General features: G+C 40.4%; 1 protein-coding gene across 10 annotated transcripts in view; it reads right to left on the minus strand.

Annotated features, from left to right (window-relative positions):
• The window catches only part of LOC135550939 (phosphatidylinositol-binding clathrin assembly protein-like), a 55,728-nt gene extending 33,646 nt beyond the window's left edge, over window positions 1-22,082 (minus strand). For 4 of the 10 annotated variants that reach the window (XM_064982220.1, XM_064982218.1, XM_064982216.1 and 1 more), the window contains exons 1-2: window positions 21,598-22,081; window positions 4,504-4,646 (exon numbers count right to left, since the gene is read on the minus strand). In XM_064982220.1, the coding sequence (XP_064838292.1) occupies window positions 4,504-4,646; window positions 21,598-21,727 (273 nt within the window). In that variant the 5' untranslated portion in view covers window positions 21,728-22,081. Of the gene's footprint in view, window positions 1-4,503; window positions 4,647-21,597 lie in introns of all 10 variants that reach the window. The other 6 variants (XM_064982214.1, XM_064982213.1, XM_064982222.1 and 3 more) reach the window with 3 other exon arrangements.
• Between the last annotated feature and the right edge of the window lie 1,526 nt (window positions 22,083-23,608).

The following is a 23,608-nucleotide window of genomic DNA, read 5'->3' on the forward strand; positions in this document are numbered from 1 at the left end:
TTTTTCACAATTCCTGACCTTTAATCCTAGTAAAATTCCCTGTCTTAGGTCAGTTAGGATCACCACTTTATTTTAAGAATGTAAAATGTCATAATAATAGGAGTGTGTGATTTATTCCAGCTTTTATTTCTTTCATCACATTCCCAGTGGGTCAGAAATTTACATACACTCAATTAGTATTTGGTAGCATTGCCTTAAAATGGTTTAACTTGGGTCAAACGTTTTGAGTAGCCTTCCACAAGCTTCCCACAATAAGTTGGGTGAATTTTGGCCCATTCCTCCTGACAGAGCTGGTGTAACGGAGTAGGGTTTGTAGGCCTCCTTGCTCGGCACACGCTTTTTCAGTTCTGCCCACAAATTTTCTATGGGATTGAGGTCAGGGCTTTGTGATGGCCACTCCAATACCTTGACTTTGTTGTCCTTAAGCCATTTTGCCACAACTTTGGAAGTATGCTTGGGGTCATTGTCCATTTAGAAGACCAATTTGCGACCAAGCTTTTACTTCCTGACTGATGTCTTGATATGTTGTTTCAATATATCTACATAATTTTCCCTTCCTCTTGATGCCTTCTATTTTGTGAAGTGCACCAGTCCCTCCTGCAGCAAAGCACCCCCACAACATGATGCTGCCACCCCCGTGCTTCATGGTTGGGATGGTGTTCTTCGGCTTGCAAGAATCCCCCTTTTCCCTCCAAACATAACAATGGTCATTATGACCATACAGTTCTATTTTTGTTTCATCAGACCAGAGGACATTTCTCCAAAAAGTACGATCTTTGTCCCCATGTGCAGTTGAAAACCGTAGTCTGGCTTTATGGCGGTTTTGGAGCAGTGGATTCTTTCTTGCTGAGCGGCCTTTCAGGTCGATATAGGACTCGTTTTACTGTGGATATAGGTACTTTTGTACCTGTTTCCTCCAGCATCTTCACAAGGTCCTTTGCTGTTGTTCTGGGATTGATTTGCACTTTTCGCACCAAAGTACATTCATCTCTAGGAGACAGAATGCGTCTACTTCTTGAGTGTTATGGCGGCTGAGTGGTCCCATGGTGTTTATACTTGCGTACTACTGTTTGTACAGATGAACGTGGTATCTTCAGACGTTTGGAAATTGCTCCCAAGGATGAACCAGACTTTTGGAGGTCTACAACTATTTAATTCCAGCATTTAATTTTTTTTTACTATTTTCTACATTGCAGAATCATAGTGAATACATCAAAACTATGAAATAAAACATATAGAATCATGTAGTAACCAAGAGTGTTAAACAACTCAAAATGTATCTTATATTTGATATTCTTCAATTGCAAAGTTTAACCATTATAGTGTGAAATACAGTTTTACTGGCGATGGTTACTTTTTAAAGTAATAATTCCCTAAATCTTAGTGAAAAGATAGACAAGACAGATGTGTGCTGTGTTTTATTCTGAAGCCTGAAGGTTGATTTGATTTTTTTTAAAGCAGCTGTGTGTACTGTTCACGTGAACAGGGCATGTGAAATCCCAACAAATCAATCCTGGATGCTCACGTTGACAAAAAGGCAGTGACAGCCATGGCTAGTGGGAGGAGCTGAAGAACTGGAAAAGCCTCCAGCTTCATTTAAGTCCCATGTTTGGGAGCATTTTGGCTTCCCTGTCAAATATGATGGAGGAAGAAAGGTGGTGGACAACACCATTACGGTGTGTAGGTATTGTGCCACAAGAAAGCTGTATGATCATTGAGCATGGCCACACATTTAAAGCATCATCACCTTGGTGTGTCAGTGACAGGAGCCATCTCAGACAAGAGACAACTTCTCACCGCGACATTTAAGCAGCCCTTTGCTGCAGAATCAGACTGGACTAAAGCCATCACCAAATCTATTGGGATGTTTATCGCTGCAGACATGAGGCCATACTCTGTTGTGGAAAACAAGGGTTTAAAAATATGGTGAAAGTGCTTGAGCCACCCACTTCAGTATGAAGATCGTGTCAGATATTTATGAACAGGAAAATATCAAAATTGTCTACAATTTATCCAAGGAATCCTCTGTTGCCCAGACGGGTGGACCTCCAGGGCAACGGAAAGCTATGTGACTGTGACTGTTCACTACACCACAGAGGAGTGGACCTCTAGGGTAACAGAAAGCTACGTGACTGACTGCTCACTACACCACAGAGGAGTGGACCTCCAGGGTAACAGAAAGCTACGTGACTGTGACTACACCACAGAGGAGTGGATCTCCAGGGTAACAGAAAGCTACGTGACTGTGACTGCTCACTACACCACAGAGGAGTGGACCTCCAGGGTAACAGAAAGCTACGTGACTGTGACTGCTCACTACACCACAGAGGAGTGGGGGATGCGAAGTCCAGTGCTACAGACACGTCCCTATGAGAGTCACACAGGCACAAATCGGATGCAGGTACTGCTAGGAGCAGTAGCAGAGTGGAAGCTAGAGAGGCCCAAAAGCAATATCCCAATCACCACAGATAATGCCAAAAACTAAGTAAATGCAGTGATAGAAGCTGGACTGGGGCCACAGATAGCTAGCTTTGCACATGTGATCAATTTAGCATCCCAAAGGGGAATGTATGTTGGTCTGTTCTTGTCTAATGATGTTCTGTATTATGTTTCATGTGGACCCCAGGAAGAGTAGCTGCTGCTTTTACAACAGCTAATGGGGAGCCTAATAAAAAAATACCAAATCTCAGTGAACCAGCCTGCCTCCTTGGGAGGATCAGGAAGGTGGTTTCCTTTTTCCACCGAAGCACAACAGACGCTCATGTGCTTAAGATCAAGCAAGAAATGTTACAGCTACCGACCCACAAGCTCATACACGATGTTACAACAAGGTGGATCTCCACTTATGACATGTTGGAGCGCCATCTTGAACGGCAAGCAGCTGTATACTCTGCACTGACAGACAAGACCCTGAAAAAATATAAAGACATCAGTCACCTTATCTGATGATGACGTGAAACTGGCAGAGGAGATTCTCCAGGTGCTCAAACCCCTCAAAACGGTTACAACCTTATTGAGCACAGAATCTGCACCGTCTGTGTCCATGATCCTACCTCTGAAAACAAGGATTCTACAATCCAGGGCCCCAAGTGAGGAAGACAGCACCATCACTAGAGATGTCAAGGCTGCCATTAGAGAGGACCTGAACCCCAGATACCCCCCTAATGAACAGGACTACCCTCATAGAGCACCTGCACTTGATCCAAGGTTCAAGTCCCTGTCTCACCTAGACCCTGCCCTACACCGGAGGACATACAGTGATGTCACCACTGAGACTGTGGCCACTGAAGAGGTAAAAAAAAATGAATTACTTAAATAATAAATATAGTGCAGTCTAATCTTAGTCTATGCTATTGCTATTAGAATATATTTTTGATTTAGAATAAGAATGGATTTTATTAAATGTTATTGCAACAATTATAGTTCTATGAAATATGAAAATAAATAATTAGTTAGTTTAATAGATCAAGTAATTTTTTCTGCAGGGTCAAGCCACAGAGACGACAGGAGCAGACTCAGAGGCATCTCCTCCACAAAATAATTTGGCCAAGAAGGAGCTTTTCGGGGAGACCTTTGCGAGCAAGAACAGGCAAGACGTTTGCCAACACCATCAAAGAGGAGGTGGCATCCTACAAGGCAACAAGCAGCATTCCAGTGAATGGTGATCCACTGGCATGGTGGAAATGCAACGAGTGTAAATACCCTCACATTGCCATGATGGCAAGACGCTACCTGGCTGTGTCTGGCACTTCAGTACCTAGAGAGAGGGTGATCTCCACGGCAGGGGACATAGTGACTTCAAAGAGGTCTACCATCTCCTCAGACAATGTAGACATCTATATCTCTTTGAAAAATAATTTCTAGTTAAGCTCAGGTCTGATTTAAAAAAAAAAATAATTATGTGGACACAGGCTATTTTTTCATTCACTGTTGTTCAAAGGAAGAAGCTATCATATCAATACAATGTTTTTCTAAGTAGTGGGAAGGTTCGGGAGCTGGCAATGTTAAAAATACATTTGTAGACATGTACTTTTCTTACATGCAATTCTGTAATTTACAAAAACAAGCACACAACAAGAAAACCATGTTTGAAAAAGGTCAAGTTTTTGCTGTGAGCCAATGGGAAAACCGAGGTAACCACAGGTTGTTTACCCCACCACTGGGACTACAAGTGCCAACAAATCAGAATTGGGCTGCCATTGGTACCATTACAGTATGAAGGGAGGAATGGAGGTTGATTTGGAGTTCGGAGTCCGTGTCTTGGATGGCATGCCTCTCTGATCACCTGGGAGTCAGATTCATTATATAATATGTAGCTCAGCTGGGAGTGTGGAGTTGCAGAGCTCCAGGGTGAAGTTTCCCCATGTACAGATCTAGAGGAATCAGCTTCCTCTCCCAAAACTAACCTTCAACATGAGTGGGGAAAATGCAAAACTGGCCCAAGGTCAGCGTCAAGAAGCAGCTTCACCCTACTCCGTGGAGTTGCAGACAGGTTTTGCTCACCTCGTTGCCGTAGACCATGAGGTGGTGTGTGGCGGTGAGAGACTTGAAGACCACCACCCAGCTGGTGCTGGCAGTCCTTTCAAACAAGGTGTCTGCCAGCTGGGGGATGTTCACGTTCATCTCATTGGTGCAGTGGATCAAGTCTGGGGGAGAGAGTGGGGGAAATGGTGGTTAATGTAGGGTCCTATAGCATATTATTTTAAGTGATTGAGACACAGACAGTCTGCCTTAGAGCAAGAGGAAGTGTGACTGTGTGAGCATAGGCAGATGTTTTGAACAACCAGTTCCACAGAATCAAGCTGTTGATGTGAGAAAATGACAACTTCCTGGTACAGGCTTTCATCATATTGACCGACCGGGTTCGAGAGAGCACAAAGCCCTTAGCACAGCCCAGGATAGGATAGGTTGCACCCAGGGTATATATTTTGCAGCTATGGTCTGTCTGAGGATAGCACATGCATTCTGGGCATTATTTTGGACTTTGGCAGGGCCCCCATGCCATCTGGCCTGTAGTGAAAGCCGATGCCTTCTGGCACCTTTCCATCAGTGCCATGAGAATGTGCTCTCATGCCAGATCTCACAAGGTCGGCCACACACACACACAGCTCAAAAGGAGATCAAATCAAAGTGTACAGATTTGCAGATGCAGCGAAATTCTTGTTTCTAGCTCCAATAGTGCAGTAATAATACCTAGCAATACACACATAATCCAAAAAGTACAAAGAAATAAATATCATAACGAGCAATGGCAGAGTCCGGAATCTAATATACACCGAGTATACAAAACATTAAGAACACCTGCTCTTTCCATGACAAACTGACCAGGTGAAAGCTATGACCACCTTATTCATGTCACTTGTTAAATCCATTTCAATCAGTGTAGATGAAGGGGAGGAGACAGGTTAAAGAAGGATAAGCCTGGAGACAATGAATGGCACACATACACAATCAGAGGGTGAATGGGCAAGACAAAAGATTTAAGTGCCTTTGAACAGGGAATGGTAGTTGGTGCCAGGCACACAAGCTTGTGTCAAGAACTGCAGGGTTCTTGACACTGGGTTTTTCACACTCAGTTTCCAGAGTGTATCAAGAATGGTCCACCACCCAAAGGACATCCAGCCAGCCAACTTGACACAACTGTGGGAAGCAGAGGTCAGCATCCCTGTGGAATGCTTTCGGAGGGGGGGGGGGGGGCTCAATATTAGGAATAGATTTTTCAACTCCGATACCGATTTATTGGAGGGCAAAAAAAAGCAGGTATCGACAATAATAATAACAATAATGACAATAACACTGAAATTAACAATGAACCATTTTAACTTACACATAATCAAATATATTTAGTCTCAAATAATTAATGAAGCATGTTCAATTTGGTTTAAATAATGCAATAATACAGTGTTGAAGAAAGTAAAAGTGCAATGTGCCATGTAAAAAAAGCTAACATTTAAGTTCCTTGCTCAGAACATATGAAATCTGGTAGTTTAATATTCCCAGTTCTTCAATATTCCCAGTTAAGAAGTTTTAGGTTGTAGTTATTATGACGCAGCGACTATTTCTCTCTATACCATTTGAATTTCATAAACCTTTGACTATTGGATATTCTTATAGGCACTTTAGCATTGCCATCCTATGATGATTCAACTGTTCTACTTGTTCCTCTGAAGCGCTGACTGTTGCCATTGCCTGTTAGTGCAACCTGGGTGGTCTACAGAGCACCTTTACTGACTGCAGAAGCTATTCTGACATCCACAAAAGGATGCCCATGTGATAACAAAAGGCCTTTCAGGTCTGACAGAAATGACTGGTGGTGATGCAGGAAGGGACACATGCATCAACAAGTCCCATCAAAGTGATGCATAAGAACCAAATGGTGTTATAACCTGTTTGGAGTCTTCTCCCTTTAACAGGGCATTGGACATTGACACACACCACGTTCAAAACTGGGAACTCGGAAATCTCAGACTTCCGTGCATTCAAGACAACTAACTGAAAAGAGCTCAGACTGGGAAAAACATTTTTTTAAACGGTCATCCAACTCGGAATTCCAAGTCGGGAACTCGGGCCTCTGTCTAGAGCTTCGACTTTCAAACCTGAAGACCAACGATGTCAAGATTTGACCTCGTCCCCCTCACACACACAATCTAGGTGCATTGAATGTGCAAAATACTTATTATACAAGTACCATCCTTCTTCATGTGTAAAACCCATTTCGAGACCCTCATATAGATACACTGTAATCAAGCAACCAATGTGACTTCAAATAACTGTAGGGAGCTGTTCATGCAATACAATATTTAAAACAATCACTTGCCAAATCGTTACTTGGCAAATGACTGCAATAAATGAGTAAAATTCTTTAATTATGAGTACAATTCTTTAATTATTTTCAACAGATCAAACTACACGTGGAATTTATTCATCACAAAGTAGTGAGTAATAACTAGCCTGTATTTCACTGTTACCTAAAGTGCTGCCATGTTTGTTGACCTATATATTTATATGTAAGTCTAAGCAAATTTCTGAGAATTAAACAACATTACCTGCTCGCTGTGGCTTGTGAAAAGGGCGGGATTGTAAATGTAATTCTACTCACCTTTGTTCTTTAATTTCAGTTTGAAAGCAAAAAAGTCTCAGCAGCAGGATGATTTTAACTTCATGAGAGGATACGGAATTGAAATGAATCCCAGCTCCACAAGCACCTTATACAGGCAAAAAGCAGTCATATAGATGCCTCCATAGAAGCCTAAAGAGAAGAGGTTTGTGCTCAAACACCTAGACCTCGAGGTGCCATCGAAAATGAAAGGGATACTGAACATGGTTGAATGTATATCACGCCTCTTCATATAAGAATACTTTATCCCTAGATAATGCAATAAAAACACTTCACCAGGGTAAACCTTCAGAAAATCCTTCTATATCGGACTGGCACATCCCCAAGGGTAGTAGAGAGGAAACTGATCTACTCACAGGGAGTATTGAATGCCTTCAAAATCCATAAGACATTTGTCAACCTAAGCATAGCACCTTGTGGTAGACGGATACAGCTGACGGAAACGGAGTATTGAATAATGGCACACCATCATCTCTCGTTGCTCTGCTTACTGGCATCTGGATACAAAGTTGCTGTAAGTGCAGCAGGGGAAGTGGACGAAAACTAGCTTGACAGAAATTGAATTAGGCAGAGTGCCTGACATCTTGGCTCAAAAGGAGAGCCAGACAGAGCCAAGTCCAGAACATTACCTTAGTTTCACTCTATTAAGAAAACCAAGCCCAATTTGCATGTTCTTTCATCTGACCCATGTATTCCCAGTAACAAGTCAGATTCTGTTAAACTCACAAGTTGTCACGCTGAATTCAGAGATGTGTACAGTAAGCATGTCTATGTGTACATTAAGCACTGCAATCATGTAGGCCTACATACATCACAAATCTTATGCAACAGAGATATAGGGTCTCCTTGTGAGAGCAGTCTCTCTACCCAAAATAATATGGTTGGTCATCTGTCCTTTATTTTAGTTACCCAACCAAGGTTAAACAATCTGTCTGATGTCAGCTGAAATTGTAAAGGACTCGAATCCAAAGCATGAAAAGGAAGTGAGCGCTAAGAGCAAACTGGTGGGAATCAGACAAAGCTGGATTTTGAATACTTTGTGGTTTGGGAGGGTTGTGTGGAAAGTAAAAAAATGAAAACCATGACAAAGGATTCCAGTGATGAACAACCAAGTTATTTCGGGGAGATGTCCGCAAAAGAAAAGCTTGCATCAGCAACTGTAACCACATGGCAAGTCATAATCACACATGGGAAAGAAAGTAAAAAAAAAACTAAACCTTCCTATAAAATAAAAGCTAGGTCACATTCATAAGCTACTGTGTAGAATTTATTTGTAATCCATTTATTAATAATTATAATACACTTTACCATTAATACATGTAAGTCATGAGTCCAGATTTAGTTTGATGACACTAAGTGCTATGTAATGCTCATGCAGTAGTTGACCTGGACTTCCTGTTGAAAACTTTTTTCCCACCATCATTTTCTCAACCGTCTGTCATCAAGTCTACGCACATTTATTCCAATTGTAAGGGTCAAGGCCAAGGGCTTGTACATAGGTCATATTGGGTGGCTCAGTTTGCACTTGCAACACCAGAGTTGTGGGCAAGTCATTCTGGATAAGAGCATCTGCTAAATGACTAAAAATGTTGGGTGGTGTGGTATTCACTTGATTTTCCTGTGTTTTGTGGACCAATGCTAACGTTCCCTTAACGTACATTAGGGCATTTAATAGCCATTACAGGCTACTAGTGATGACATGGCCAGTGCAGCTGACATGAACTAAAAGCATTCAAATTAACTAAACATGAACTCTGGAGCAACGATCGGAATGCAATGGTTGAAGCATTTCCGTAGCTCGCATTCCTTTGAGAGTTCCTTCTTAATAAACACACCAGATTTCAAGGCCCAAAACATGCAAGGAACACATTGATGGCTTTGGCAAACAGTTCCAATAGGTTCAGCATAACAAAACGGTTTAAAAGATTATAATAATTCAAGTTTGGAAATATATGGGTAGCATGAATTAATCAAAACAATTCCAAAAAGAACACCGACATGAGAATGCTGTTCAACGACTACAGCTCAGCGTTCAACACCATAGTGCCCTCAAAACTCATCACTAAGCTAAAGACCCTGGGACTAAACACAGACCCTCTGCAACTGGATCCTGGACTTCTGACACCACCATGGGGCGGCTTAAGGGTGGGCAACAACACATCAACACGGGGGCCCCTCAGGGGTGCGTGCTCAGTCCCCTCTTGTACTTCCTGTTCACCCACGACTGCGTGGCCAAGCACGACTCCAACACCATCATTAAGTTTGCTGATGACACAACAGTGGAAGGCCTGATCACCAACAATGATGAGACGGGAGGTCAGAGACCTGGTAGTGTGGTGTCAGGACAACAACTTCTCCCTCAGGAGGAGGCTCAAAAGATTTGGCATGGGTCCTCAGATCCTCAAAAAGTTCTAAAGCTGCACCATCAAGAGCATCCTAACTGGTTGCATCACCGCCTGGTATGGCAACTGCTTGGCATCCAACTGCTAAACGCTAAAGAGGGTAGTGTGTATGGCCCAGTATAGAGGTCGACCGATTAAATCGTAATGGCAGATTAATTAGGGCCGATTTCAAGTTTTCATAACAATTGGAATTTGGCCAAATGTTTTTTTTTTACACCTTTATTTAACTAGGCAAGTCAGTTAAGAACACATTCTTATTTTCAATGACGGCCTAGAAACGGTGGGTTAACTGCCTTGTTCAGGGGCAGAACAACAGATTTTTACCTTGTCAGCTCGGGAATCAATCTTGCAACCTTACAGTTAACTAGTCCAACGCTCTAACCACCTGCCTCTCATTGCACTCCGAGGAGCCTGCCTGTTACGCGAATGCAGTAAGCCAAGGTAAGTTGCTAGCTAGCATTAAACTTCCCTTATAAAACAATCAATCATAATCACTAGTTAAACTACATATGGTTGATGATATTACTAGTTTATCTAGCGTGTCCTGCATTGCATATAATGGATGCGGTGCGTATTCCCGAAAAAGTACTGTCCTTGCTCCAATGTGTAGCTAACTCTGTCACTTCTCTTTCGTTCATTGCACGCAGAGTCAGGGTATATGCAACAGTTTGGGCCCCCTAATTTGCCAGAATTTTACGTAATTATGACATGACATTGAAGGTTGTGCAATGTAACAGGAATATTTAGACTTATGGATGCCACCAGTTAGATAAAATACGGAACGGTTCCGTATTTCACTGAAAGAATAAACGGCTTGTTTTCGAGACGATAGTTTCCGGATTCGACCATATTAATGACCGAAGGCTCGTATTTCTGTGTGTTATTATGTTATAACTAAGTCTATGATTTGATAGAGCAGTCTGACAGCGGTGGTAGGCAGCAGCAGGCTCGTAAGCATTCATTCAAACAGCACTTTCGTGCATTTTGCCAGCAGCTCTTTGCTGTGCTTCAAGCATTGTGCAGTTTATGACTTCAAGCCCATCAACTCCCGAGATTAGGATGGTGTAACCGATGTGAAATGGCTAGCTAGTTAGTGGGGTGCGCGCTAATAACGTTTCAAACATCACTCGCTCTGAGACTTGGAGTGGTTGTTCCCCTTGCTCTGCATGGGTAACGCTGCTTCGAGGGTGGCTGTTGTCGATGTGTTCCTTGTTCGAGCCCAGGTAGGGGCAAGTTGAGTGACGGAAGCTATACTGTTACACTGGCAATACTAAAGTGCCTAGAAGAACATCCACTAGGCCAAGGTATATGAAATACAAATGGTTTAGAGAGAAATAGTCCTATAATTCCTATAATAACTACAACCTAAAACTTCTTACCTGGGAATATTGAATACTCATGTATTACCAATCTTTCATATTTTCAAGCATGGTGGTGGCTGCATGTTATGGGTATGCGTGTCAATGGCAAGGACAAGGGAATTTTTCAGGATAAAAATAAATGGAAAGGAGCTAAGCACAGGCAAGATCCTAGAGGAAATCCTGGTTCAGTCTACATTCCAACAGACACTGGGAGAAGAACTCACCTTTCAGCAGGACAATAGCCTAAAACACTAGGCCAAATATACACTTTAGTTGCTTACCAAGACGACATTCAATGTTCCTGAGTGGCCTCGTTACAGTTTTGATTTAAATCTGCTTGAAAATCTATGGAAAGACTTAAATGGTTGTCTATAGCAACAGCCAACTTGACAGAGATTGAAGAATACATTTTTTTTAATATATTAAAAAAATGGGACAATCCAGGTGTGCAAAGCTTACACAGAAAGACACAGCTGTAATTGCTGCCAAATGTAATTCTAACATGTATTGACTCACGGGTGTGAATACTTATGTAAATTAGATCTTTCTGTATTTCATTATCAATAAATTTGCAAAAAAAAGTTTTCACTGTCATTATGGGGTATTGTGTGTAGATGGGTGAGAAAAAACAAACATTTAATACATTTTGAATTCAGGCTGTAACAATAAAATGTGGAATAAGTCAAGGGGTATGAATACTTTGAAGGCACTGTAGCGTACAGCTTTGAATGAAGGCTCTGCCTCCTCCAGCAAATCTAGATAAAGCAGAACAGTAACACCAGTAACGGTTGGAGTCAATTCAGTTCATTTATTTTCAGAGAGGATTTTTCCCATTTTAGAATTTATTTAAATTAATTTTTTAAATTCTAAAGGGAACTGTTCCAGGTGAATACACTTAGTTTAGTTCATTATTTGATCTAGCAGTGGACAGATGAGGAAGCAAGTGTAAATGTCATTTCTTGTCAATCTACACAAAATACTCTGTCAAAGTGGAAATTAAAAATAAAATAAAAATAGAATTCTTAACAAAAATAGTCACATAAGTATTCAGCCCCATGGTTTAGTTCAGGAGTAACATTTGGCTTAACAAATCCCTCTGTGTGAAGTAGTAGGGATTGACATTTTTTAATGAATAACCCTTCCTCTGTCCCCCATAGAACATCTCTAAAGCTGCATAAAGAAGGGCAGTGGTTGGTAGATGGGTAACAATAACAAATCTAGACATTGAATATATCTTTAAGCATGGTCAAGTTTTTTTTTTGTAACAGTATTTTTATTGAAATTTCACAAATACAGAGACAAGGCACACATAACAAAAAGAAAAACAGCACCCACTTACACATATATACACATACATACGCGCACGCACACACACACACCCATACATACGTACATCATTTCTCTTCCCGCTCGGTGCTTCTCTCACCCCATCCCCATCATTGCCTCTCTCAATACATACATTTTAAAATAACTTTCAAACAGAAATTAAACAAAAAAGATCAGTTTAAACCAAGAGGTTAGGTTCCACACATGGAACGTACAGTGTAGTTCTGAAATACATAGATCCCCGCCATTCTAAGTGAATCCTTGCAGCATAATAGCTGATACATCAGGTTCTAGGTAATTTAGATAAGGTTCCCATACTTTGTAGAACTGGTCTGTTTTAGAATGCAATGTACATGTCAGATATTCCAGAGGCACCCATTCAAATAGTATCTTATGCCAATCTTTAATAGAAGGAACCTTATCACTAATCCACTGTAAAAGGATGTTTTTCCTCGCTGCAAAGGTAAGGATGTTGTAAAGCCTACTAGGGAGACCTAACAATAAAGAAACTGGGTCTAGTTCTAGATCAACCCCTAGGATCTTTTCAATTTCTTGCAGAACACCAGACCAGTATCTTTGTATTTTGGTACATGACCATAAACAATGTGTTAGGGTGCCTGTATCAGTTTTGCATTTAAGACACTGAGGGGAAGAGGAAGTGGGGCTAAAAGCATGTCTGCGATTTGGAGATGTATGCAATCTGTGTATTATTCTTAATTGGATTGCTCTAGTACGGTTACATATAGATATTGTTTTTGCATATCTCCAAATGTCCTCCCACGTCTCTTCGTCAATAGTAACAGACAATTCTTTCTCCCACACTTGTTTCACCCTCTGTGTGTTGACAGAAGAAAAGGACCTTAAAGTATCATAAAACAGACTTACAGACATTTTCCTTTGAGGGAAAAAAAGCATTTTTTCAATGACAGACACATCAGGGTTACCAATTAAGGTGGTGCTCTTCAGAATATAATGTCTTACTTGTAGGAAGCGGAAAAAGTCCAAGCATGGTCAAGTTAATAATTATGCTGTGGATTATGTATTAAACCACCCAGTCAAAGATAGTTGTCCTTCTGAACTGAGCTGCGGGACAGGAATGAAACTGCTCAGTGATGTCACCATGAGGCCATTGGTGATTTTAAAACAGCTACAGAGTTCAATGGCTGTGATGGGAGAAAACAGAGGCTGGATCAACAACATTGTAGTGACTCCACAAGAATGACCCAAAAAATGGCAGAGTGAAAAGAACACAACTTTAGACAGACTGCCCACTTCACCTCATTGCAGACGAGTGGCTGCTGATGTTTATCTATGAAAGGTCAATTCTAGCTCTGAATAGTGGCACTGGAGCTTTTTGAGGCTCGAGAATAATGGTTTGATGGTAGTGCCCGGTTTGCAGCCTTTGAATCGTGATATTGATTCTGAAAGGCTTTTTGAGAGTTACAGTGGGCTCTATTCAGTTCAGTGGTGTGTCAGCACTCTTTGATGGACAGTCATTCGATGCCACTGCGGTCACATGCGTTCCATGGGGGGGGGGGGAAATCAGGGTGAACCTGTGGGCAGAGCCTCTCATGCACAAAGACTGCAGACATGTGTTAGTGTGTCCTCTGGCCTGACTCGCATGACCCACCAACATACTGCTGCCTCAGTGGTTACAGTGGACCCATGTGCTCTACATTTTAGCTACACCAGGGAGAGACTCTCAGCTTGTCATGCACCCTTGTTTACTTCAATGATCAACTTCAGTCACTAATTAGCTAAATTGCACCAAGGAAGATTGTGCACACTGCTGAAACTGTTCTCAAATGTGGATATTAGAACTAGAATTGATTAAAATTACCATAACTAACACATCCAGAAAAATCTTTTAACCCAAAGTCATTTTTTTGCTAGTTCCTATTTATGAGTGAACCAGGTTAAACACAAAACCACAGGTGATGATGAGAAAGAACATTCACAGGTGTATCATTACATGTCAATGAGCTTGCAGGCCTTGGGTGTGAGTGGCTGAGGCCTTATTTCATAACTTCATGTAGGCTATACAGGTTAGTTTATAGATTGGCATACAACCTACTGAATATAAGCCTCAGAGAAACAGCAGTATCGTTTCATTATTTTACTTTGAAATCATTCAAGCTGTAGGCAACCTAATGGGATCTAAAAACAAGGCCCACTAACGTGCCACATTGTGCAATACACAAATGATAAGAAAGAGAAAAAACAAGCAAAGAAGAGCAGGTTTAACATTTAGTGGTTCAGAGTTGAATTCATACACACTATCTATGAAAAACACTAAATGGCGTCTTCATGGCACATGAACGTGGACGTTTACACTTATCATTACCACAGCTAAAAAGAGAGGGCCCAATTCAACCAATCCCAGCTGTAACAATTATCCTTGTGGATCACTTTTATCAATCACCTTTTGGTTTCATGGAGGCTTGCTCAACATGCAAATGATAAAACTCAAATGCACATAATTCAAACCTGCTCAGCAAGGAGAATATTATTTCTCACTTTATTATCACAGAAACATGGTCACCAGTTTGATTGAATATGGTTGTCTCCATTTCAAATCCTGATGGCAAACAAGAAAAGAGCTCTGGAAAACTAAAGAGATTTAGAAGGTTCCTCTCCAAACACTGCAGTGGTTTGAAACCTGCGTGAATCATGCCCTTTACTCTCTGCTGATTGTAGGGCGCATCATGTTGAAGTGTTGACTCATGAGTTGAGCTTCCAGAACAAGCTTGGATCCAATAGAACATGTTTGCTCAGTATTACCACATGCACAGAGAGGAGAAGTCCTCACAACTTAACATTGTACTAAAAATTATCTTTTGCCTATTTTGTTAATAATCACATTTATTTTATTTTACCTTTATTTATACAGGTTTTTCTCATTGACATAACATCTCTTTTCCAAGAGAGACCTGGTCCAATAGCAGCAGGGGGAACAACGTTTCAGACAAAACTTACATACACTAACACAACTATAAAAACACACATACAGTACAACTAAAACATTTTACATTAAAAACACTGGCCTAAAAACAATTACACTCTTCTATGATATATACATCGATCAAGTGTTTAAACTCCAAACAAAACTAGATCGAATTTTAAAATTCCAGGACCACGGAGCTAAGTAACTAAAACTATTACTACCATGACCTGTTCAAATTTTTTGTACTGTTAGAAGCAAATGAGAATGGGACCGTAATTGATATTTATTTACCGACCTGACAACAAAAAAAAGAACAGAAATAAAATGGCATTTTACCCAATATGGCCTTATAAATCAGTGTATACCAGTGTTTAGGCCTATGCAAGGTCAATGGCAACCAGCCAACAGCGCTGTAGAGATCACAATGATGTGTTAGACGTTTTTGATTTGTAATGATCCGGAGGGCTGCATGATATACTGAATCAAGTGTTCTCCGGGTAGTGGTTGAGGCATATATATAAATAAAATATAAAACCGCCAGTTAATGTACATCGTACAAGCTCCTTCCTGGCCTCAAAAGAAAAACAAGCCTTATGCCGGTAATAAAAACCTATTTTCAGCTTGAGCTTCCTTCTCAAGTTCCCTACATGCTCAGTGAAGCTCAGCTTATCATCAACCCACACACCCAAATATTTGTACACTTTAACTTGCCCTATAGTATGTCCAGTCAATGTAGCAATGACATGATTATTAACATGCCTGGCATTTGAAAATACCATGCATTTTGTTTTACCGGAATTTAGAACCAGCTTTAAATCATACAGATTCTGTTGTATGACGTTAAATGCTCTTCGGGCATTTTCAAACGCTAAAGATAAACTACTACCACTTGAATAAAGAACAGTATCATCTGCATAAAAATGAACATCCGCTGTTTCAATAAGATCCCCAATGTTGTTGATATACAAAATGAACAACAGTGGGCCCAAAACAGAACCTTGCAGAACACCTGAGCACACCTCTATGGACTCATTTGCAACCATCCGCCATTACACATTGTGTACAATTGACCTATCTAAAGCATGACCAGTAATTCCACAACATTTTAACCTTTGCACTGACACAGCATTGTCCACGGTGTAAAAAACCTTTGACAAATCAATAGACAGACACACAATGTAACTTCTTATCAACAGCACAGTGGATGCCATTTAAAACCTTCAATATTGCTGAAACAATGCTGTGGCCAGACCTAAAACCTGATTGCATTCCATTTAAGATGTTGTTTTCTTGGAAGTAGGCCTTTAGCTGCCTACTAACAAAGGACTCCAGTACCTTTGACAGTACAGACAATTTTGATATAGGTCGATAGTTGTCAAGTAGCGAAGGATCTCCACCTTTCAGGAGAGGCAGTACAAAAGCAGATTTCAATAACTTAGGGATTTCCTTTACATCAAGTGTAAGGTAAAAAAATACATGTTAAGGGGGAGCAATGATGTCTGCAGCTAGGTGTAGAAAGCGATGGTCTAGTTCAGCAGGGCCAGGGGATTGTTTTCCATCAATTTCTTTCAGGGCTTTACACACACTTCTGAAACAGAGAAGGATGAAAAGGAGAACCTGGTAAAGGACTGCACAGGGGTGTCAGGTAAATTCATAGGGGGCTGAAATATACTTTTGACCTTTTCAAATAAACTGCCTGCATCTAAAAGATGCTGATTCAAGGCTTTCAGAATGGAGGTTCTCTCAGTTACAATCTGTCTGTCTACCAAATGTTTTTTTTTTTTTTGGGGGGGGGGGAGCTGTGTATCTTTTTTTGCACTCCAAACCCTTCACTACTTGCCAAAATGTAGATGGATTATTTAAATTATGTGAAGTAGATTTCAGGTAGTGGTCCGCTTTCAATTTGCGGATCATAGCCACACCCATATTTCAAAGACGTTTAAAAGCCATTCAATCATCTGCCAAACCAGTCCCTCTTGCTTTAGCCTACATAGCATTTTGCTCCCTTATGTTTGTAAGTTCCTTAGTAACCAAGGATTCTCTCTGCCCTTAATGCCTTCTCTTTTTAAAGGGGCATTGAAACCACTCTGGGCCTTGTGTAGGAGGTGGTTGAATTCAACTGAAACCACTCATAACAAACATATTGTCAAAATAGGTTCAGGAATCAAAACAAGTAAGGCTTGTACAAAACAATACAGATATTGTAGGCCTACATATCAAAGTAAGACTATCAGGTAAACTAACACTTCCTAGTTTCAGTCTGACTAATACACCCAGTATTCTGACAACCTTGTTTCAGTACGGTAGCAACAATATAACTGAGACCTGTATTGGCATTGTCATAAAAGGAAACTATAGGAACGCCAGTGTTGAGGTTTCCTCCCCAAAAGTAGTTAACTGATTCTAGCTGTGTGTCCAGATCATTAGGACCACTGAGGTACTATGAGTTGATTACCATCACCGCGGGATCTACTTCCTCCAGTTCATTTTGGTTTAGAGCGTGTGGAGTATGGTCTCAAGTTTTATGCTTGAGGTCAAATAATAAATCAATATTTCAGAATACTGCATCTCAAAGTAAATTCCTTCTGGAAATAAACAAAGTTTAACTTTCATCGTGTTTGCCAAATGATAAAGAACTTGACATAAATACAAAAATACACAGGTAATTGTTTTACTTTATTGTTCACCAAAATGTCACCAGGTGTCAGGTGATGTGGGAAGTTGGGAACCATAGTTTCATTACCTCATTATGATCACACATCCTGTTTTGTGATGCCAAACAAGTCAAGTCAAATGACACAGCAGTGTAGCCGAGTGGTTAGAGCATTGGACTAGTAACCGAAAGGTTGCAAGTTCAAATCCCCGAGCTGACAAGGTACAAAATCTGTCGTTCTGCCCCTGAACAGGAAGTTAACCCACTGTTCCTAGGCCGTCATTGAAAATAAGAATTTGTTCTTAACTGACTTGCCTAGTAAAATAAAGGTAAAAAAATAAAATAAACTTCCCATTTACAGTGGCTGAAAAGTACCTAAATCATCAAATAGGCTACACTTGCGATTGAACCTTGCACTTTGGGACTGACAAATGGGTTTACATAAAAGCAATTTATGGTCTAACATGCAATAAAAGTGCAGTCTTTTTCCTCTCTCTATACATCAATATTGAGTGGATAAGTTACACCGATTACAACAAACTAAAGTGTTAGCTTGTCTATATTTTTAAAATGTCAGGAGCAGTCGTCTCGGAGCTCATTTCTCTCCAAAGCAGACCAGCGTTCAAAGCAGGCTCATAGCTGGGAAAAAGACAATTGTTTGACCTTTCCCTATTTTCTTTCTCTCTGGTAACAAATTATTTGTTGGAGTTTCTTTAACAGGCCTGTGCTAAAGAATGTGCACACTGGCCGGAAACCCAACCTAAATCAAAGGAGCTAAGAGGGAGCCATATCTTGGGTACAAATCAGACAGGAGGGGAGCTAGACACGACACTACTATTTCAGTCTGAGAGGAAACTCCAACACAAGTGCTACCAGCCCTCCTGAAATACCTATGACCTTTGTCACATTCCTGCTCTGCTCCTGCAAGCCCCAGACTACAAAAGAGGTCTTAAGAGGTCCTCTCTTGCAGCCTTCTCATGAAGGAGAAGCCAATCAAGAAGCCTTCTATGCACAGGAGTCAGTGAGGTATGGCCTCTCCACTCACTCAGAGTTTCATACATGCCCTTCAAGACCCTCCAACAAACATCACAAATGGCATTTTTTATTCTGGAACCAATGCTAAAAATAGTGCCCAATAGGAAATTGGTTTCACCATCTCTCCCCACCAAAACATTGTATGGGGGGGGGGGGATAAGCAGCGGGGTGTGAACAGCTTGATGTGGTGATGCCTGCAGTCGAACTGCATCAGCACTGATGCTAGGGCACTGAGGTCAGCGCAGAAATAAAACCCATTGAACGGGAGTAACCCAACACAGAGGAGGAATGGAGAAGGAAAACTGTGAATCAACAATGGTAAAATGTCAGGAAGCGCAGAGGGTGTCTTTAACATCCGTAGTCAGACCATCTTGCGGACAACGACAGTAAAAGTTGTTTCTCTTGAAGTTCCCCATTGAATGCCTGTGAAGAACTGAGTCAGCCAAAAACACTGAGGGGAGAAAACATCTACGCATGCTTAGCATAAGATCATGTAGGGACACTCACTGGACGGTTAATTGCCTGTAGGCATGTACAGTCGCTATTGAAAGACAAATAGGTAGACATCTCAATAGAAGACTGCATAAACAAATCACGGAGCAGTTAAGCGATTTATTTTATTAAATCATTGCATAAATAGCACTTTAATAACCATCATTCTTGGTAGAATAATGGTTATCATTCATAGGTCTAAGATGGCACCGACAGATAAGGCAGCTCTGCTTCCAGCACCTGAGCAACTTTCCAGTATTTTGTTTTTTTGTGTTATTTCTTACATTATTAGCCCAGAAAATGGTTTGTTTTATTACATACAGCCGGAAATAACTTTTGGATATCAAAGTGGTGGTAACTCCGGCATTATGACCAGGAATGAGACTTTCCCAAATTGGATCCTTGTTCGTACCCCCCAGAGCAATTGAACTTATTCCAGATGGTGCTCCAAAATACCGCCGGCGGAGAAGAGGTATCAGGAGGAGTGCACACCATCCACCGCTTCAAAGTATATTACTCGCTACTGTTCAGTCTCAGGATAATAAAGTAGACGAGCTCAGGGCGAGGATCTCCTTCCAGAGACATCAGGGATTGTAACATACTATATACTGATATACTGCGACAGTGATATGTTCTGGGTAGCCTCTAAGAATAACATTGACGAATAGACAGATACGGTGACTGAGTTTATCAGGAAGTGTATAGGAGATGTTGTACCCACATTCTCGCAAAACTGAAAGCACGAACCACCGCATTTAACCATGGCAAGATGACTGGGAATATGGCCAAAAACAAACATAGTTATTCTCTCAGTATTGCAGTCAAACAGGCAAAACATCAGTACACAGAGACAAAGCGGAGTCGCAATTCAATGGCTCAAACAAGAGACGTTTGCAGCAGGATCTACAGACTATCACAGACTACAAGGTGTCATCAAGGCAAAGGGTGGCTACTTTGAAGAATCTTAAATATGTTTTGATTTGTTAAACACTTTTTTGTTTACTACATGATTCCATGTGTTATTTCATAGTTTTGATGTCTTCCCTATTATTATACAATGTAGAAAATAGTACAAATCAAGAAACCCTGGAATGAGTAGGTGTGTCCAAACTTGACTGGTACAATATATACTGTATTCTATTCTACTGTATTTTAGTCAATCTAATATTTATATATTTCTTAATTCCATTCTTTTACTTTTAGATGTGTGCATTGTTGTGAAGAGTAAAAAAAAATTCAAATAGATACTGCTGCACTGTTGGAGCTAGGAACACAAGCATTTCGCTACACCCGCAATAACATCTGCTAAATATGTGTATGTGATCAATACAATTTGATTTGAAGTCAGACCATTTCTTGAAGTTCAAAGTCTAAGCTACAACCTGATCATCATCCAGTTAATCACATGATTTGCATGCCAAGCACAGCGCTAATTTCCATCGTAAAGATGATAGCATTTTACTACAATTACCCTACACCATGCTATGAAATCTCACATTGTTTCAGAGATAAGCAGTTATTTTCTGATGTTTGCCTGATTATAGCCTACCCACATGTAAAAAAATAAATAATAATACAGTGTACTATAGAATTATGTAATAAGCTGTAGTATCCCTTGACCTCCACACTGTAGTATACCCCTCGATCATGTAGTGCTCGTAGAATTTTGTAGTATAGTGACAAATACTATAGTAAATACTACAGTATTGTCCACAAAAACACTCGTTTTTTTAATTATAGTAATACCACAGTATTACATTTGCATAATCCACCCATTCCCCAATTTGTGCCACCCATGGGTGAGAAACCTTCATGCCAAGTATATACATCATTATATTATGTTCCCTACAGGTTACAGAAAAGAGCAAACTCTGAACGATCTGTTCAGACTCCAGTCCTACCTACGTACAGGTTATGAAAAAGGTATACATTTAGTATTTATTCAGGTTTCCTACTGGAAAAAGCCCACACTTATGTCAAAGATAATAAAGCAAAAACACTACAGTATACTAGTCATGTCTGCAAAAAGACTGCAGTAAATACACCTGTATTCACTGTAGTATAAATATTGTAATACTACAACATTTATACCATAGTACTATATTTATATACTATAGTGTGCACTATAGTATTTTTTCATGTGGGTTTGTAGGCCTCAGCCAGTTCAATACCAAAGGAAGACTACACACACACACACACACACACACACACACACACACTTGAACAGACGCAGCAATGTAGCAACTCGCCGACATATTAATACTTACAATCTAAATGTTTCTTTTTTGGTCCCATAATTTCATGTGTGGTCGCCTTGCACACAGTTTTGGACACCGCGGAGCCGGTTACACTGTGTTGAGCTGCAGTTATCCTATCGGTAATGCTTTGTCCAGACATCTTCGTACTTTTGTATAAAGTATAGAACAAATGTTTCAAATCCTGTGGAATCGATATTGTCCTCTGTAGCTTCCACAGTTCAGCCACCAGACACAAAATAAAGAGAGGAGAGAAATTTTGACGGCAGGAACGTTTCTCGTGTAGCTAAATCCCAGGGTGAAATATACACCCCACATCCACGACTTGATTTGAGGCTGTAATTGAAGTTTGGGTGTATCGTCTACGTCGGAAAACCACGAAGATACAAACCCAGAGTGTTTTACTTCCGTTCAATTTCCGAATGTCATCTCACTCCTCTCCCTAAAATTACTTTGTTCGCACTGACGCCCCCTCTCGTTTCGTTCTCACTGAAGAAGTCTATGCTCTTTTCTACTTCGCCTCCCCCTGCTGGGTTTAAATGGACTGGAGGTTTTCAGGAAAATGGCGGGTCTCATTCCTCCATAGAGATAGATAAGGACTTATCTTTGTATCTGTGCCACTGACATGCCTGTGACAGCATGGGCAGCTCCTTTTAGGCAGCTCCTTTTATCTCCATTTTAAAGTAGTACATTTTCTTATTTTTCTTCATTGGCTAATTGGCGCCCGACTTCTAGGAATCCCCACCCAGTTGACTACTTTAAACTAATGGAATCCCTCAATAGCAATGTCCACTCTAAAACACATCATATCCACGATGAGTTTTCTATCTATCTCTATGGGAGCCTCCCAAATTTTATGTGGGTGTTGCTGAGTTTACAGCAGGGCCACCATTGTGGCTCTTAAGCTTCAATTGATCGATTGTTTCGGTCATCTACTTGAGCCAATATGGATGGGCAGGCGACAGTTTCGCAGCCATTATAATTTCCCTGCCACTTGCTTTCCATTCTTTTCACACAGGGACACTGTTTTTTGCAATAACTTTTTTCTTATATTTTTTATATTAATCTTTATGTAGGCCTATAGTTAATCAACATGGTCATGCCTCATATCGCCCTAATCCTTCCATTTTCTCATGGCATTGCCCCTGATTCTCCTTTAATATCCATGGTTTCCACATTGAATATCTTTTAGATTTTTTAAAGTTTTATTTTAACATGTCATTATCTTTGTTGTTGAAAAGGAAAAGTCGGAACTCTCGCTCACCTGAAACGCAATGTTTAATTTAAGCAAAGTAAAAATAATATTTTAACATTGCTTAAATTAAACATTGAGTTTTTAATGGCAAGCCAGTGTTGCGCCTTTTTCAATTCTGATCACATTTTTTGGTTGCACCTCGACTCATTTTAGTTGAGCGTCCACCACTTCTTTTCAATATAGCCTGGATACAAACTGGTTGAATCAACGTTGTTTCAAGGAAATTTGTCAACGTTTTGTGACTTGGAATTTATGTGGAAAATACATTGGATTTCAATCACAGGATTATGTAGTCATTGAAACCCATTTTCAACATAAACAAACCTTGAATTTGGAACTTGGTAGCACCTCCCACTGAAGAGTTGATCTATCTACAGCTGGGGTGTCAAACTCACACCACGGAGGCCCTAGTGTCTGTAGCTTTTTCCTTTCAATTAAGACCTAGACAACCAGATGAGGGGAGTTCCTTACTAATTAGTTAACTTAATAAATCAATCAAATACAAGGGAGGTGCAAAAACCTGCAGACACTTGGCCTTCCATGGAATGACTTTGACATATGCGATCTACAGCTATTAATTTGGTGTCCCATCCAGGATTTTAACCAAGCCCTGCTTTGCTTAGCTTTAATATTTGACACTGACTATTACCAATGTGCTATCATGAGAATGATTTTTGATAGATCTCTTAATAACTAAATATATTCACTGTTCCTATCAAACTCATTCCAAAGAGTTGGTTTAACAGAGCAAATTAAATGTAACCATAC

Source organism: Oncorhynchus masou, chromosome 12 (assembly GCF_036934945.1).
Source record: "Oncorhynchus masou masou isolate Uvic2021 chromosome 12, UVic_Omas_1.1, whole genome shotgun sequence".
Classification (NCBI taxonomy): Eukaryota; Metazoa; Chordata; class Actinopteri; order Salmoniformes; family Salmonidae; genus Oncorhynchus; species Oncorhynchus masou.